This window comes from Antrostomus carolinensis, unplaced genomic scaffold (genome assembly GCF_000700745.2).
Source record: "Antrostomus carolinensis isolate BGI_N321 unplaced genomic scaffold, ASM70074v2 scaffold13684, whole genome shotgun sequence".
NCBI lineage: Eukaryota > Metazoa > Chordata > Aves > Caprimulgiformes > Caprimulgidae > Antrostomus > Antrostomus carolinensis.
The window spans coordinates 15837-32808 of NW_010310188.1; the positions used below are offsets into that span (position 1 = coordinate 15837).

The following is a 16972-nucleotide window of genomic DNA, read 5'->3' on the forward strand; positions in this document are numbered from 1 at the left end:
GGAGACCTTTTGCAATAGGTGATGTAAAACCCTCACTGATGGTGGGGAAAGTTAAAACAATACCACTGGGCAAAAATAGCACTTTTTAACCTTTACAGAGCTGTAAGGAAATGCAATTCCATACATCAGCCTGAGCCTTGGTGGTCTTTGATGTATCAGTTGCTAAGGCAACTGTGTATATTCCCCAACTGGTGTGTAAAAATAGGAAGAGAAGCGCGTTTGCAGGATGGGTGGAATATCACAGTTCACAGCAGCTCTTGCTGGTGAGAATCCACGGAGACTCCAGGCTCTGCCCTTATTTTATGGTTGCCCTACAATGGGGAAAAAATACCGAATCAGAACATTTGTTAAGTGATAGGGTTTGTAGGCAGTGTCAGGTTCACATGATTTACTCCTGTTTAACTCCAGCTAGTAGAGATAACAGGCCCGTTAGTAGGATGGGATTTGAAGCACCTACCTACCACCTGGTGCCACGTAACCTCACTCGTGTCTGTACCTTGACCAGCTTTTTTTTTCCTGGCTGAAATTCACAATCACTCCTAAACTTTGGAATTTTAAGGGCTTAGCAAAATGTCTACAGCAGTTTGATATCCAGGTCCTAACGGCGGGGGCTGAGCAAAGAGGAGCAGTGCAGAACAAAACCCTCCTCGAGGTGGTGGGATTCACGTGGTGGAGATGCAGGAGCTATGTCCTGTGTTAATTTGTGTGGGTGGGGAATTTTTAATCCTAATTTATGTTGCTAAATGTTAAATGTCTGTAGGTGGTAGGGGTGTATGTAAGAGCCAAGGGAGCACGGCCTGTGGGAGAAGGGTCAGTTCCTGAGTGTGATCCAGTCCTGGCTGGGTTGTCTCCTGTCTCCTCCATGTTCTGGTTGTGTGAGATGCAATTTAACTGAAGGGACTTTAGGATTGTCAGCAAATACCTGTCACTGTTGAGACCCAATTCTCTCCATTTACAGCTGCTAGAACTGTTCATGTAAACGCTCGCTGGGTGAATCGAGCTTCGGTGTGGAGATGTGGATTTGAGCTGGTCACTTACATGCCAGGGAAGCCAGTCCTCTTTTCAAGCAGGGAACTGAGTAATTAAAATATTAATTATTAATAGAGCCATGAAAACCTTTTCCCTTTTTTTCCTCCTCTCTTTGCAGCACACAGATGTCTTCAGGACATTCGGTGGCAGTGATGGGCATTGACTTCACCCTCCGATATTTCTACAAAGTTCTCATGGACCTGCTGCCAGTTTGTAACCAGGATGGAGGAAACAAAATAAGGTAAGAGTTGGAGTGTTCCTTCCACGCAGCACAGATCTAAAACCTTTCCCTTTAACCAGATGACCCAGAGGAACTTCCCAACTTAACTTATTCCAGGATTCTGCTGCTGTCAATGTGTGTTCTCTGATTTCCACTCCAATTTGTGCTTGTGCTTCTCATAAAGATTACGTGGACTTTTTTTGTTATTCAGGATCAAACTGTCACCAGCGAAGTACAGGCTGCAGGGATACAAAAAAGGAAGATAACCAATTTTTTGTTGTTGTTAGATTTAGACATCACTGAAATCATGGGCAAAAACCCATTTTTTTATTAAATGAACACGCTTCCCATTCTCTTCTGTGTGTTTTCATTTTACCTATTTAGTTACTGTGAGCACGTAATAACATTGTATTATCTCTAGTTATTTAAAATACAGTTATTAAAATACACTTTTGTTATATTTTCCTCAGAAATAGGTAGCACAGCACTAGTCAGAAGTAGTCTGATTTGTCCTGGAGTATCTAATTTTCTTTAGGTTTATGTGTATCTTAATTGTTCCTCTTTCCTTTACTCTTCTTTGAAAAATCATGTGGGGGGGGAAAGGGTCGACTCTGGTTTAGATCTAAAGTAACTTGATAACGTGGTTGAGGCATTGTTGTTTCCGTGTTTGTTTTTAAATCATAAACTTGTGAGGGGAAGTGGTTTTCTCTCATCCTCCCAGTTCTTCTCTGGTTTGGTTTGGGTGGTTTTTTAATATATTTTATGGTGTACTAAAAAAAAAAACCAGGGCAAAACAAAAAAACCCAAACAAACAAAAAAAAGCCCAACAGAATTTCTGGCATTCCTTCCTCCCCAGTGAAAACCTATTAATAATCAATGGGATCAGATGCTTTATTCTGTTCCTACATTCCCTAAATGAGGAATTTCAAGCATATTGTTAAATATTTTGTTAGAGCACTCTAGTGCTTTCGGATGGAACGCTTCCAGCCTCTGCAGAAACACGCCCAGGTACTCAGAAACCACTGTTCTGACTGTCTGGCAGGTGTTTGGGTTTGGTTAATGTATTTTTCTCTCTGCAGTCACTCTGGGATAATCACAAGCCTGCTCATTCTCCCATTTCCTATAGCATCTTTCAGAAAACAAGAAAAAATGCAGCATCACAACATGAATTTCTGATGCAAAACCTAAACAGTTTGGAGCAGTAAAAAAAACCAAACCAAAACCCAAACAACTAAAAGTTTTGGTGACTCCTGTGTATATGTAAATGTATGGTCCTGCTTATTCTGCAGTGATCACTCTTCAATTATAGCTGCTCTCTCCGTGACCCACGTAGGTAGAGCTTTACATCGCAGGCTGCCATGGGAATCGCTGACTTTAAAGCTGCCCGAAGCTCCCACTGACCCCAGGCAGGAGGCCGGGGCAGCAGCACAGCTGTGGGGCCCGGCTAAAGCCCCGCTGTGCTGGGGGGACGTCGGGGGGACGCGGCTGCTGCCCTGCTGAGCTCTTTGGGAGCGTTGAGTGGCCGCGGTACCCTCCTCCCGCAGCCCTTCTGCGGCCGCCCCTTCTCTTGATCTCGGCGCAGGCTGTGTCGTCCCCGCTGCCGCTTGCGCCTCCGCCTGCCCCAGCGCGGCTGTCTGCGGCTATGGAAACGGGAGATGCCCAAAACGGGACGGATTAAAACCTCACAGCACACTGGTTTCTAGACAGGGACACAGTATTCTCCTGAGATCACACGGGAAAGGAATGGGAAGAGCTGAAAAGGGAGAGGAAAGGTTGGGAAGGCTGAGAATCACGGAATCCCAGACTGGTTTGGGTTGGAAGGGACCTTAAAGCTCATCCAGTCCCAACCCCCCTGCCAGCAGCAGGGACATCTTCTCATGAAATGAAACAGGAGTGATTTATCTCCCCGTTAAAATTGAATTCTAAGGCAGGAGGTCATTAAGGAGAGTGTGAAATCTCAGTTTAATTAGTAACATAGTACATTAATAAACTGTTAAAGCTTTTCAAGTTCATTATGCCTCATTTATTTCTGTATTTCCCTGATCAGACAACACAACACACTGATCAGTTTTCCTCCTTTCTGTTTCTAATTGGTTCCATTTCCAAGTCCTTGATGGTCCAGGCTTGCTGTGGCACTAGCAGGTTTTAAAGCTTCAGGGAAATACCCAATATATTCCTTAAAGACATTTTGCAGTGTATTTATTTAACAGCCCTGTTATTTTAATAAATGGAAGCCTTTAAAAATTCTTCCTCTAGCTGTAAATTTACGCTGGTGTTTTATTTCACCCTGTTTCTCTGAAGCCAGAGGAGGTCTAACAGGAGACTCTCCACTTTGTCCTGGGCAGGTGCTTTATCATGGAGGACAGAGGGTACCTTGTGGCACACCCAACCCTCATCGATCCCAAAGGACACGCACCGGTGGAGCAGCAGCACATTACACACAAGGTCTGGCTCCTTTTTTTCTTGGTTCATTCCTCCCATTTTCTGATTTCTGAGGTGATAAGGACTGTGGAGAAGCTGCTGTTTGTGTCTGATTTCAAAGGCATCAAATCCTCCCTTTTTCACTTAGGAGCCTCTGGTAGCAAATGACATTCTGAACCACCCAAACTTCGTCAAGAAAAACCTCTGCAACAGCTTCAGTGACAGAACAGTGCAGCGGTTTTATAAATTTAATACCAGCTTAGTGGTAAGTATGTTTTTCTATTTTATTTTGCTTTTGAATGTACTTTGGTTGGGTTGGGTTTCTTCTGGTGGAAACACAAATCCTTGCCAGGATCAGCAGACGAGGCTGGGAGCCAGACTTCCGTGTGGATTGGCCTCTGTTCACCCTCTCCAAACACAAAACCAGTGATCTGGACTGCACCGGGCTGGCACGAGGAGGCAGTTGACATACAAGAGATTATGGATGTGATCGTTGGCCAACTGTGGTTGGTGTCTGCAAAGAACAAGTCTGATGAGGAGCTGCTGAGGGAACTGGGGTTGTTGAGCCTGGAGAAAAGGAGGCTGAGGGGAGACCTGGCTCTGTCCAACTCCCTTGGAGGAGGGTGGAGAGAGGTGGGGGTGGGTCTGTTCAGCCAAGGCCCAAGGGACAGGACAAGAGGAAATGGCCTCCAGTTGCTCCAAGGGAGGTTCAGATTGGGTCTGAGGAAAAATTTCTTCACTGAAAGGGTTCTCAGGTGCTGGAACAGGCTCCCTAGGGAGGTGATTGAGTCCCCATCCCTGGAGGGATTTAACAGACGGGTAGATGAGGTGCTCAGAGATCTGGTTTAGCAGCGGACAGGTACGGTTGGACTCGATGATCTCAAAGGTCTTTTCCAATCAAACAATTCTATGATTCTATGATAAGTCTCATTCAGCATCATGAAAATAAGTTCTCGGTCATTGGGTGAGGAGTTTCCAGTAGTAGTTGGTATTTTTTGCTTTGGATCTTCTCCTGACTTCTGGCTTCCAACTCTGACCAGTGTCACGTCCTCCTGAGACACGGGTAGTACCAGTCTCTAATATTATCTTTTAGCTGGGTGACCCAATAAATGCATTTACTGACGCAACGTGCGTGAGCGTTCACGGAGTATCGTTTGTCAAAGTGCAGCCTTGGGAGATGTGAATGCTCTGCGGTCCCCGTGGTCCTCTGTGAGCTTCCTCCTCTGCTGAGAGCTCTAAGCCAGCAGCTTTCGTCTCTCATTGAGCCGTGAGTGCTGATTGCAGCGCCACAGATCCACCCTTTGCAAGATCACTGAAGAGTTATTCAAAAGATATTAAGCTCTGTGGGAGAAGCTGCTCTTTAAATAATACTTTTCAATTATTAGTGAGAGGAGAAGGTGGGAAATGAGCGACAAAAATAGTTGGAAGTTGTGTCAGAATACGTTGATTGATGTCAAGCTAGGCTTCAGCATTTTCCCTGCACTTGAAATGTACAATAGAAAGTGTGTTACTGTGAAGGAAATTGTGTAGGACGGAGCAAAAACTTGGGATCGTGCCGTGCAAATAGAAATGAGGAATGAGGCTGCCTACCAGAGAGGTCACAGCTGCACAGTGCTGCGGTGGGGTTTTTCATAGCACACGTGCCAGAAAGTTTTCAACAAGTCCTGGTGGTGCCTCCCCGTCAGAGCAGAGCCTCTTTGTGGAGGTGGCCGATGGCTGGCACAGTGGGGACAGGTCAGCGAGGGATGTGATGGAGTGAAGCAGAACCTGCTGTCAGTGGGATGTCAGACTCACTGCGGCCACATCTCGTGGTGTTTACAAGCTAAGCTTATTTTTGTCTGTCTTCAGCAAAGTCTTTCCACCCAGCAGTAGCTTGGAAACAAAACTCAACAGGTTGATGAACAGTTTTGTAAACCTCTTATTTGTGAAGGTGGCACTCCCATGCCTTTGTGTTCCCTCAGCTCTGTAGGTTTCCTTGGAAGGAGGAAAGTCTTCAGCTCTCCAAATACAGGTTTCTTGCTGCACCATAAACGTGACTTGTTGGTTTTTTTTCCCAGGGTGATCTGACAAACCTTGTGCACGGCAGTCACTGTTCCAAGTACAGGCTGACAAGAATCCCGGGCACCAACACCTTTGTGGGAATCGTCAACGAGACCTGTGATTCACTTGCTTTCTGTGCCTGCAGTATGGTAGACAGGCTCTGCCTCAACTGCCACAGGTGAGTGGGCAGGAGATGGGACGTCAACGGGCTGGTCCAGGCATTTCCTTCTTTCCTCTTTCTTCATTCAAGGTTTAGAAAAACACATTTATTTCATAAGCTAAATGAAAACATGCAGTACAAACTGAAGTGAAAACAAAATAGTTACTTCATCTGTGCTATTTGTGAGAGGCATGGTGACTCAGCAGAGACCTCTGATCCTTTGCCATATTGTCATCATCATCATCATCATGGAATGGTTTGGGTTGGAAGGGACCTTAAAGCTCATCCAGCCCCAACCCCCCTGCCAGCAGCAGGGACACCTTCCACTAGACCAGGTTGCTCAAAGCCTCATCCAACCTGGCCTTGTCAGTGTATTAGAACACAGGACAGTTTGTTCTTGACCTGTGGGTGGATGATGTTGAAGACTGACTGATCCCATTTCTCAGGGCAGTTATCTGTGGATCAGGCCCTTTGTTCTGGCCTATTAATACCCACAATTTTACGTGGGTTGGTGTAGGTTTTCATCGAGGGGGTCCTGGTGCTTGCAGGAGGTTTTGCCTCCACCAGCATCAATTACAAGTTGCCCTGCCAAGAAGGATCCTTCCATCTCAGTCTGAGACTTGTCCAGGGGTTGTCTGCTTTTTAAATTTCAAGGGATGGGTAACAGATCAGAGAGGTTCCATTAACACTGTCCCAGCACAGAACTGAGGTGATCCCTGCCCTCCTGGGGGAAGGAGAATGGTTATTGAACAGCTTTCTCCGCGGTGAATCGCCGTTACGCAGCGGCACTGTGGGCTTCACATCGGGGTGTCGTGTCTGATGCATTTTTTTTTGTGTGTGTGTCTTTTCTGCCCTGAAGAATGGAACAGAATGAGTGTGAGTGCCCTTGCGAGTGCCCGCTGGAGGTAAATGAATGTACTGGCAACCTCACCAACGCCGAAAGCAGGTGAGAACCAACCTCCTCTGATGGGACAGCTTGTGACAAGTTAGTTAATAACATGAATTGTTTGATCATGCTAACTTACAGGTGGCACAGATCACACAGGAAGGTGTCCAGGCGGGTCTTGAATGTCTCCAGAGAAGGAGACTCCACACCCTCCCTGGGCAGCCTGTCCCAGGGCTCTGGCACATTCACTGTAAAGAAGTTTCTTCTCAAGTTGAAGCAGAACCTCCTGTGTTCCAGCTCACACCCATTGCCCCTTGTCCTACCATTGGGCATCACTGAGAAGAGCCTGGCTCCATCCTCCTGACATTCGCCCTGAACATATTTATAAACATTAATGAGGTCTCCCCTCAGCCTCCTCAGATGATATGTAATAGGTAAAAATGATCTTTTTCATGGATTATGCTTTGACTAATTCTTATTGTAAGTCTTTACTTTTTGCCCCAATGTAGGAATCCCAGTTGTGAAGTTCATCAGGAGCCGATGACTTTCACCGCCATCGATCCGAGCCTCCAGGACGCTCTCCCGCAGTGCATTAACACTCAGTGCAACCAGAGAACAGAGAGCGGGTAAAGTGGCGTTCCCCGTCCCTCTAAACATACCGTGTTCTTGAAATAAGTGAAAATAGCTCTTCCTTACATGGTTTAAAAAGAAAAAAACCCAACAATATGATGCCAGAATGAGGTAGTACAGCACACACCAATGGAGACGTTATGCTGGAGCCCAGAAACAGAATCCCTGCAGGATCAGTATCCCTGTTTGAGTCCCAGAACACCATTAAGAGCAAACAAATGGTTTCCCATCACACTCGGTGACTCTGAGAACTGAGGGCTGTGCAAGTGGAAGATCTGCTGTTGAAGGGACAACAGATTCTTCCTTTTAGCAAAATGGATAGTGCTGCTCTGCTGGTCTGTCTTCTGGAGGAATGTGTGGGCTAAAGTGTTCGCAGAAAGTAGACGGTTCTTTCACGGTGGTGACCTTGGAGCACGTTAGAGATGGTGGCTGCCTGTCAGCTTCTGGCTTCCTGCTTTTCTCTTCTACTCCTGACATTACGTAGAGAAGCTCGAGTGCTTATTTATTTTTCCCTAGTTATGAGCGGTCTCCAGGGACCTGAGATTGCTACAGCAGATTGTCCTCTGACCAGACTTTCTAAATCCCTTTCTTCCATCTTCCAAAGGATTGCAAAAAAAGGGTGGAACCACAGTCAGACTTCACCACGCTGAGAAATGTCTTATTGGAGGAGTTACAAGTAGGAAGTTCTCGCTTTGCTCAGGCTGAGTGGTGAAGGAAAAAAACCAAAGCAAACACAAGTTTTTTGTGGCCAAACATGACCTGTGTGAGGGTTTACAGATGATTTTGGCCTCCCTCTGTCTCGCGATTCTAAAATAGACTGAGCTGTGCCGCAAGAGAAGTGTGGAACCGGAAAGCTAATCTCGATTTTAATTTTCAGGGATTGCTTTGGTGTGTTGGACTGCGAGTGGTGTATGGTAGACAGTGATGGGAAGACCCATCTGGATAAGTCCTATTGTGCCCCTCAGAAGGAATGCTTCGGCGGCATCGTGGGAGCCAAGAGCCCGTACGTGGATGACTTGGGAGCAATAGGTAACTCTGCTTTCTGAACAGATGCTGCATGTGACTGTTTGTGTTCAGGAATGTACATCCCTGTCCCTACAATGCACCTTCTCTGAATTTCTTCTATTGAAAGTGTGCTGTCCTGTGTGTGCAGCACCTAGAAAGCCTTCCAGATCTTCTCTGATCTTCAGAGATCTTGATTTAAACCTTTCTGCAGAGCACTGATGTTGGGGTTGGTTTTTTTTTTCTTCTGTCTTATCCCTTTTGATTTAGGAGATGAGGTGATCACTCTGAACATGATCAAAAGTGCACCGGTGGGCCCTGTGGCTGGAGGCATCATGGGCTGCATTATGGTGCTTGTCCTAGCGGTATACGCGTATCGTCACCAGATACATCGGAGGAGTCACCAGCACATGTCACCTTTGGCTGCCCAGGGTGAGCTGATAACTCTGGAGAGAGAAATAGTAGGGTGGGAATTTAAAAAACAAACAAACAAAAAACAACAACAAAAGAAAAGCCAAAACCAAACAACAACAACAAAAAAAGCCCAAACCGATTTCCTTGGTTTTGTTTCGATGCTTCACCCCCTTTTATTTCCCTGTTGCCAACCCTTATATAAGTCAGGTCTCATCCAGGGTCCTTGTGTATTGCTGCCCTCTCCTGGGTGCAGCCAGACCTGCTGCCTCCCGAGGAGTCAACCCAAAATCCTGCACATGAAGTTCTTGTCAGGAAGCTGTAATTAAGCTTTTTCTAGAGCTAAGACAGTAAACCCACTTGCACAGCTTTCCAGGCCTCCTCATAGCACACTGATTGCTGTGACATGAGCGGTGCTTTTGGGAGTGTTCTGGTTGGGCTGTTTGAGACATGTCTTTTTTGTGTTTCCCACTTCTGGTCCATGTGATGTTCATGGGATGTCTGTACATAGATAAAACCACTCGAGTCTGAGAGACAAACCTGTGTTTGGGAGAAAGGGTACTGGTAGAAAGATGCAGAGGTGAGAAGTGTGATCATAGAATCATGGAATGCTGTGAGTTGGAAGGGACCCACAAGGGTCAGGGAGTCCAACTCCTGTCCCTGCACAGGACAATCCCAACATTCACACCATGTCCCTGAGGGCACATGTTGGCCAAATGCTGCTGGAATCTTGTCAGGCTTGGTGCCATGAGCACCTCCCTGGGGAGCCTGTTCCAGTGCTCCACCACCCTCTGGGTTCCTGAAGAACCTTTTCCTCATGGCCAACCTCACCCTCCCCTGCCACATCTTCCTGCCATTCCCTCTGCTCCTGGCATTCGTTGGTGGCCAGAGAGAAGAGCTCAGGATCAGGGTCCATTACCTCTGTATTTGATTGTACCCTGGCTCTATTTTGCATCAGTTCACTTTATTCAAACTCCAAAGCCTGTTCCTGTCAGGGATGTGAGCTGTATCATTTCCTAGTATCTCGAGCCCCATCTATCTTGGAAAAAGAGCACACCAGGCTCAGGCTGCATCTCTTCACACGGTAACACAAAGTGCTTCCACCGTATTACCAGGGTGACAGCCCTTAGTAAGATGATCCAAAATTTTTCTCTTAACAGTTGCATTTTTCTGTTTGTAATGGTGTGTAGAAATGTCAGTGCGTATGTCGAACCTGGAAAATGATAGGGACGAGAGAGATGATGACAGCCATGAAGACAGAGGAATCAGTAAGTACCAAACCATTTTGCTGTAAAAAAATCTTAGATTAAGAGTAAATGAGCTATTTGTTTTCTTAATGTGCTAGAATTAAAAATAGGTGAGGAAGCCCTGTGCTGATCAGCAGCGGAAAATGACAGAACAGTGTTTTAACTTAGACCATAACTTCAGTGCACCTTTATAGAATCACAGAATCGTAGTGGTTGGAAAAGACCTTTAAGATCATCGAGTCCAACCATAAACCCAACACTGCCAATCCCACCTCTAACCCGTGTCCCTGAGCACCTCGTCTGTTCAATCCCACCAGGGAAGGTGACTCCACCACCTCCCTGGGCAGCCTGTTCCAATGCCTGACTGCCCTTGGGGTGAAGAAGTTTTTCCTCAGATCCAATCTAAAACTCCCCTGGGGCAACTGGAGCCCATTTCCTCTTGTCCTGTCCCTTGGTCCTTGCTTGAACAGACCCACCCCCACCTCTCTCCACCCTCCTCCAAGGGACTTGCACAGAGCCACAAGGTCTCCCCTCAGCCTCCTTTTCTCCAGGCTCAACACCCCCAGTTCCCTCAGCCACAAGGGAACTCAGCACACTTGTGCTCCAGACCCTTCCCCAGCTCCGTTAGTTTCTTGCTGAAAAATGAGACTTTTTTTTTTTAACTTTTAAAATATGAATCTTGGTTATGTGTGGAGGAGGTTTACCCCTTACGCCCCCCACCCCCCATCACAACCACTTCCAGAAATAGCTCTGATCAGCTTAAAAATTGCAATTGTGACAGTACAGGGTATGGCAAACCCCTACCTTTGCTCAGCTTTGGAGAGGAGAGGCCCAGTCTGGCCTGTACCTTCAACAAATGTGGCAGTAAATCTTATTTGCATTGATTTGGGATGCTTGGACTTCTCTACTGTTCAGTAAAAATGCACTTTGCAGCTGATACTGCTGTGCTGTAAGATGAGCCAGTGCCCCTGAGCGCTGGGAGAGCTCCAGAGTCAGACCAGATCCCTGTCTCTGGGCTCTCACCAAAACAGAACTGAAACAATAACCCAGGATTTGAAACTGTGTCAGCGCTCAGAGATTGAAAAATAACCGTATCTGAGTTTCAGGGCTTGCGTCCATTGCTTCTCCAAGTTCTTTTTAGTGTCAGTTTGAGTTGGCTTTCAGTGTGGCCACGGGTTCTTCAGCGTCAACACAATAATTCTGTAACTTCTATTAATCCAAGTAGATGAAGTGAATGAGTTTGAATGGATCATGGTCTGTTCCACGTTTAAACACCAGTTTTTCACTCCTTCTCCTCTGTCACTTGACAGTCATCTTGAAAGAAGCAGTGTTTGAGAAGAATTCGTTTGCAGAAAGCCTCTTCCCCTGTGCCTGATTTGTACCACTGATTCAATTCAGTCAAAGCACTTTCTCGAAAACCAGTTCTGTTTCTTTTTCTCTCCCAGTTAGTAACACTCGATTTATAGCAGCGGTGATAGAGCGGCACGCCCACAGCCCCGAACGCAGACGCCGCTACTGGGGGCGATCGGGAACGGAGAGCGACCATGGTAAGACCTTGAATCACTGCCCTGGCCCCAGGTTAATGATTGTGGTTAGTTGGTTTCCTTCAGGTGTCTGGCACGTTGCAGATAAGGCTGCCAAAACCAAAGCAAAACAAAAACCTTTGCTCCTTATTGCTTCACAGTCCAAACAGTTTTGACACCCTTCAGCAGATGATCGTGTCCAGCCAGGGAGCTGGTTTTGTCAGAGCAGTAGTACAGCAGCAGCTGAATGCTGTGCGCTCCCCGTCTGGTTTTGGGTTCTGCCAGCTTCACTGGGTGACCAGAGTTCAGCCTGACAGGAACGGTACCACATTGACCACACTCCTTTTCCACCACCAGCCCCAACAGCCTAGATGTTCAGTTGAGGTAATGAACCTCTCCTACTTAATGAGAGAAAGGAAGTCCCTTGAAATGAGGGATCAGCATCTCTACTGCTCTGCTCTTTGCCATGACTTGCACAAAACTCTAGCAATGTGTGCTGGACCCTTGCTGGGGTAGAGTAAGCATGGATCCAGAGACCAACGTGTCAGCGCCCCATGAGCCTTCCTGTGGCACGTTCAGTCCACACCATCATCACGGAGGACATCTGACGTCACCTTTGAGCAAATAACGATCAACATTAAGTGCGCATGTGTGTCGCGATGAAGGGTTTTCAGCCACGCGTGTTTCCCCTTCAACCATTCAGGTTCAGGGAATTTTGATAATGTCTCTCCTGCCCTCAGACTAAGTCTCCTTAAACCTTGAAAGCTGGTAGAAGGCTGTCGTGCTGTTGACTCATGAGGAGGCTTAATCTAAATTAAGAGGAGGGTGAGACAAGGCCGTCTGCCGCAGATGTCACGTGTCGTAGCGCTGGGTGTGTTACAGCAGACCTGTTCCATTATTAAGATGATGGTTGCACTAATGGTATTGCTGAGGGACAGGAAATCTGAAGGCCAAAGCTTTGGAAGGTAGATGAACAGATGTCAGAGAGACAGTCTTGCTCTAGGAGGAATTACCCTGGATTTGGGGCCAGATCACCTGTGCTGAGGCAGATTTGCCAGGCTAATGCTCCTTTTGCTCCATTTCTTGTAGTCGTAGCAAATCCTTCCCATCTTCCTAGTCAACACGTCGGGGTAGCAGAGTAACTGTCTACCCATTTCTGAAACATCTGCTTCTATTTTTAGTTTCTGTAATTCCATCTTCAAAGGGCTGCCCAGTCTTCTTCCCCAATTCCTCTCTGCCAGCTAGGAACCATGACTCAGAGCATGGGAAATGAGAACCAGCTTTGGGTACTTAGCCAGGTATTTTTAACACACTTCTTTGAGGTGTCTGAAGCTGAAAACCTGACCGAGATGCTCAGAAGCAGTTGTGGTTTTCAGTGTTTTTCAGAGTTTTCTGAGAAGGATTGCTTTTCTAATTAAATCTTTTTTCCTTTTTAAGTTTTGTGGTTTTGCATTTAGAAATACTGAGGTGGTTTTGTTTGTAATGCAAACTGGTTTTGAGGGGTAACAGTTGGTTTCAATGTGAAATCCAAATCTCATAGTTACTACGAGCACCTGCTTCAAAAGAAAGGGACAAAAAAAATCTCTGAGGGTCTTGTTGGGAAGCAGCTTCCTCACTGAGAAAGCAGGATCCTGTCTTGCAAGGGGGAGCTGTCAGCTGGCTTTCCAGTGACATCATTTCCGTAGGATATCCCAGCGAATGCAATGTCTCAGGACTCAGAGGTGGCTGAGCTGGGTTTTCGAACCTCTCAGACTCCAGCAGCGGATATTTTAGCCGAAGGAGAGCCTGGAGTTAATTGCACCGCGTGTGTGTCAGTGCTGTTTGCCTTAATGGACCTGCAGTGTGAAACACTTCCATGTGGATTCCCTAGATTTCTTTAACTCTGTGGAAAGCTCACCAGCGTGAAAACCACGTGCTTGGTTTTTGCAGACAGTGAAAAGTGCTCTCTTCCTTTTCAAAATACAATGCTGTGGGTATCCAACAAGATGATGTGAAGAAGTTTTGCTGCTTCCAGATACAGTAGCTGGCAATCATAGAATCACAGAATCCCAGACTGGTTTGGGTTGGAAGGGACCTTAAAGCTCATCCAGTCCCAACCCCCCTGCCAGCAGCAGGGACACCTTCCACTAGACCAGGTTGCTCAAAGCCTCATCCAACCTGGCCTTCAACACTTCCAGGGAGGAGCAGCCACAGCTTCCTTGGGCAACCTGTTCCTACGAAGGATGTAGTTTGATAGGAGTAGAGGAGGTGATAGTGGATCCCACCTGTTTCTTGTCTGTTTGCAAAAATCCAGGTAATATCTTAAAAGATACCAGCTCCAAAAGAATTCTGTTATGTTTTGGTTTTGAAATCAGCGGCAGCAGTTCTACTGTAACAAACTGCTGAACTGCTTGTTTTTCATAGAATCATAGAATGGTTTGGGTTGGAAGGGACCTTAAAGCTCATCCAGTCCCAACCCCCCTGCCAGCAGCAGGGACACCTTCCACTAGACCACGTTGCTCAAAGCCTCATCCAGCCTGGCCTTCAACACTTCCAGGGAGGAACAGCCACAACTTCCTTGGGCAACCTGGGACACTGTCTCACCACCCTCACAGTGGGTGGGGGTGGTCAGACACTGGAACCAAACTCTCTGTTTGGTTCTGTTTGACACTCTCCTGTTTGGGGTGGTAGAGACCATAGGTCCTCAAAGTTGATCAACAAAGATGGTGACAGGTAAAAGGATCCCTTATGAACTTAGAGGAGAGAATGGTTTTGTTTGTGTTTTTCCTTTTTCTATTAATAAAAGAAAATTAATTGTTTTGTTCTCTATCAAGGACTGACTGTGTCTGATTCCATGAAGGATGCAGCAGTCAGCAGTGTGGAATACGGACCTTTGAGTCTTGCTTTTAATTCTTTGTCCTGCTGGTTTCTTTTCTAGGCTACAGCACGATGAGTCCTCAGGAAGACAGTGAAAACCCTCCATGCAACAACGACCCATTGTCGGCTGGTGTTGATGTTGGAAACCACGACGAAGACTTAGACCTGGACACGCCACCTCAAACAGCCGCCCTGTTGAGTCACAAGTTTCACCACTACCGGTTGCACCACCCAACTCTTCACCACAGCCACCATTTACAGGCTGCAGTCACGGTACACACTGTGGATGCAGAGTGCTAATGAACAACGACAAAAGAAACAGAACTTGTGAACAACCATCCGTGCAGCCACGGGCAGCTTCGTTTCGGTGCTTTTCACCAGGAACGATGTCACTAACTTCCTGAGTAAACTGTTAGGCGTAAAAGCTTTACATTTTTATAAATGTAAGGTTGGCTCTGAAATGGAAGGGAAACGTGCTTGATGAATGGACCTGCCATAACATTGAATAAAGTGAAGCAGGAGGCACGTTAGATCTCCAAAAACAGGGACGTGAGTTTATACAGCAGCTGAAGCTTTGGAAGCCCTGTTATGCTGAGCCAAGAGGAGAGAGCGAGTTTAAAAGAGCCAGAGATGATTTGGTTTCCTTAACTGGAAGAGCAGAAATCTGTGCAGCTGAAGACTAAAAAAGTGCCAGATAGAGGCGGGGCTGGGGAGGGGGGGGAAGGCTGCTGGTTTCTCTGCGGTTTGTTTGGCGCGTAGAAAGTTCACTGCTCCGAGGATTGCTGTATGGAACCCGGGACAATGCATCTCCAGATTTTTAACTAAAGGATTATTTTTCTACTATTTATTGAACTCGAAACTTTGGGAGGGGAGGGAGGGGAGAAAACATGTTAGCAATTCTCTCAACAACTACCACATATATTCTGTGATGGTGAAGTGGTTCTTCTGAGGAAGACATCTGTTTCTTATTAGCTGATCTTCATCCACTGCCCCACTCTGCAAAAGGGAAAATGAAGAAGTCGTTTCTGACGTGTTTACATTATGAATGCTTTCTCTTCCACAATTGTTTTTCTGTAAATATTACAACCTGATTTATATTACAGTATTTTCTTCCTATTTGCAGAGGAGAAATCCTGTACTCCCTTACTAAAATTCTGAGAATTCTGCTTATAAACCTCTCCATCTTTACCACTTCGATCATCCTGAAAGGTTTCCTGTGTGGAAGTAATAAAGAATTTATTTAGCATTAGTTACCAGATAATTCCAAATTAAATCTGTGCCATTCTTCTGTTTCCTTAGGACACTACCAAGGTCAGAAGTAGGGATAAACCAGTGTTTTGTAAAACTTGGGTTACCGTGGAAGGTATCTTCCTGAAATCATCATTTTAAGCTGCTGCTGTTTGTCTGGAATTTAACATTGCTTGGTAATTCAAAGAAAGATTAATCAATCTGTCTACAACACAGGGCATCATAATTATGAATTAGTTTGAAATCACAGTGTTGTGTTTTAGATTCATATTTTGTGATTACGATGATATGAAAACGTTCTTGCACTGTGCATATGATAAACATCCATTTATATGTAGGGTTTTTTTAAAAAAACACTTGTTTTCATTAATATGGTACTTAATGCTGTATTATGTAAAAAAAATTGGTTCTTAAACAGTACAGTAAAATAACTGTGTGTGATATCTGGCACTGTGCATATGATAAACATCCATTTATATGTAGGGTTTTTTTAAAAAACACTTGTTTTAATTAATATGGTACTTAATGCTGTATTCTGTAAAAAAAAAATTTGGTTCTTAAACAGTACAGTAAAATAACTATATGTGTGATATCAGGATACCCCTTTATACTATGTATAAAATTTAAAATCTCTAGTGGAATAAACTGTATATAAAGTATAGTTCTGTGGATAACTGGCTAGACTGAAATTATTCTGTCTTTATTTCCTTTAATTTTCTGGCTGAATGAGTGCTGTAACAGGAATGAAACATTTGAAGATACAGAAGAAGTTTATATCTTGGAAGATCTAAACTTTACAGATATATGACAGTGTGGAGGTGTGTTTTAAAGTTTGGGGTTGGTTGGGTTTTTGGAGGGGTTTTTTTTTTTGGAAACAAACATTTCTGGAAGTGTTCAGCCACTGCACAGACTCACCAAAGCCAATCATTTGGGGTTTTTTTTCTTATGCGCTACTAAAAACTTGGTTGTGCTGGATTTGCTGTTCCACTGTGTTTTGTGTAGGATTGGGTTGTGGTTTTTTACTGACCAGACAGCTGTAGAAATCCATCAAGCATTGCTTTATGCTCTCAAAGGGGCTGATCTGATGCCCTGTAACAGTTTGTGTGTCAATCTGTAGACTCAAATTTGCTAGAATTTCTAATATTGAATCTAAAATAATGCCGGTGGTTGGGTAATGAACAAACTGGCTGTTTTGTCGGGTTTGCCTTTTGAAGAAAATACTTGGAAATGGGTTTAAGCTGAAAGAGGGGAGGTTTAGATGAGATATTAGGAAGAAGTTCTTCACTGTGAGGGTGGTCA

General features: G+C 45.4%; 1 protein-coding gene across 1 annotated transcript in view; it reads left to right on the top strand.

Moving 5' to 3' along the window:
• CACHD1 (cache domain containing 1) overlaps positions 1–16111 on the top strand; it is a gene marked incomplete at its 5' end in the record, with an annotated part of 31372 nt that extends 15261 nt beyond the window's left edge. Inside the window, 11 exons of the mRNA XM_010166332.2 lie at positions 1148–1270; positions 3595–3694; positions 3819–3935; positions 5728–5888; positions 6730–6816; positions 7266–7382; positions 8264–8415; positions 8659–8820; positions 9990–10067; positions 11492–11593; positions 14487–16111. Coding sequence (XP_010164634.1) covers positions 1148–1270; positions 3595–3694; positions 3819–3935; positions 5728–5888; positions 6730–6816; positions 7266–7382; positions 8264–8415; positions 8659–8820; positions 9990–10067; positions 11492–11593; positions 14487–14725 — 1438 coding nt within the window. The remainder of the gene's footprint in view (positions 1–1147; positions 1271–3594; positions 3695–3818; positions 3936–5727; positions 5889–6729; positions 6817–7265; positions 7383–8263; positions 8416–8658; positions 8821–9989; positions 10068–11491; positions 11594–14486) is intronic.
• Positions 16112–16972: the final 861 nt, after the last annotated feature.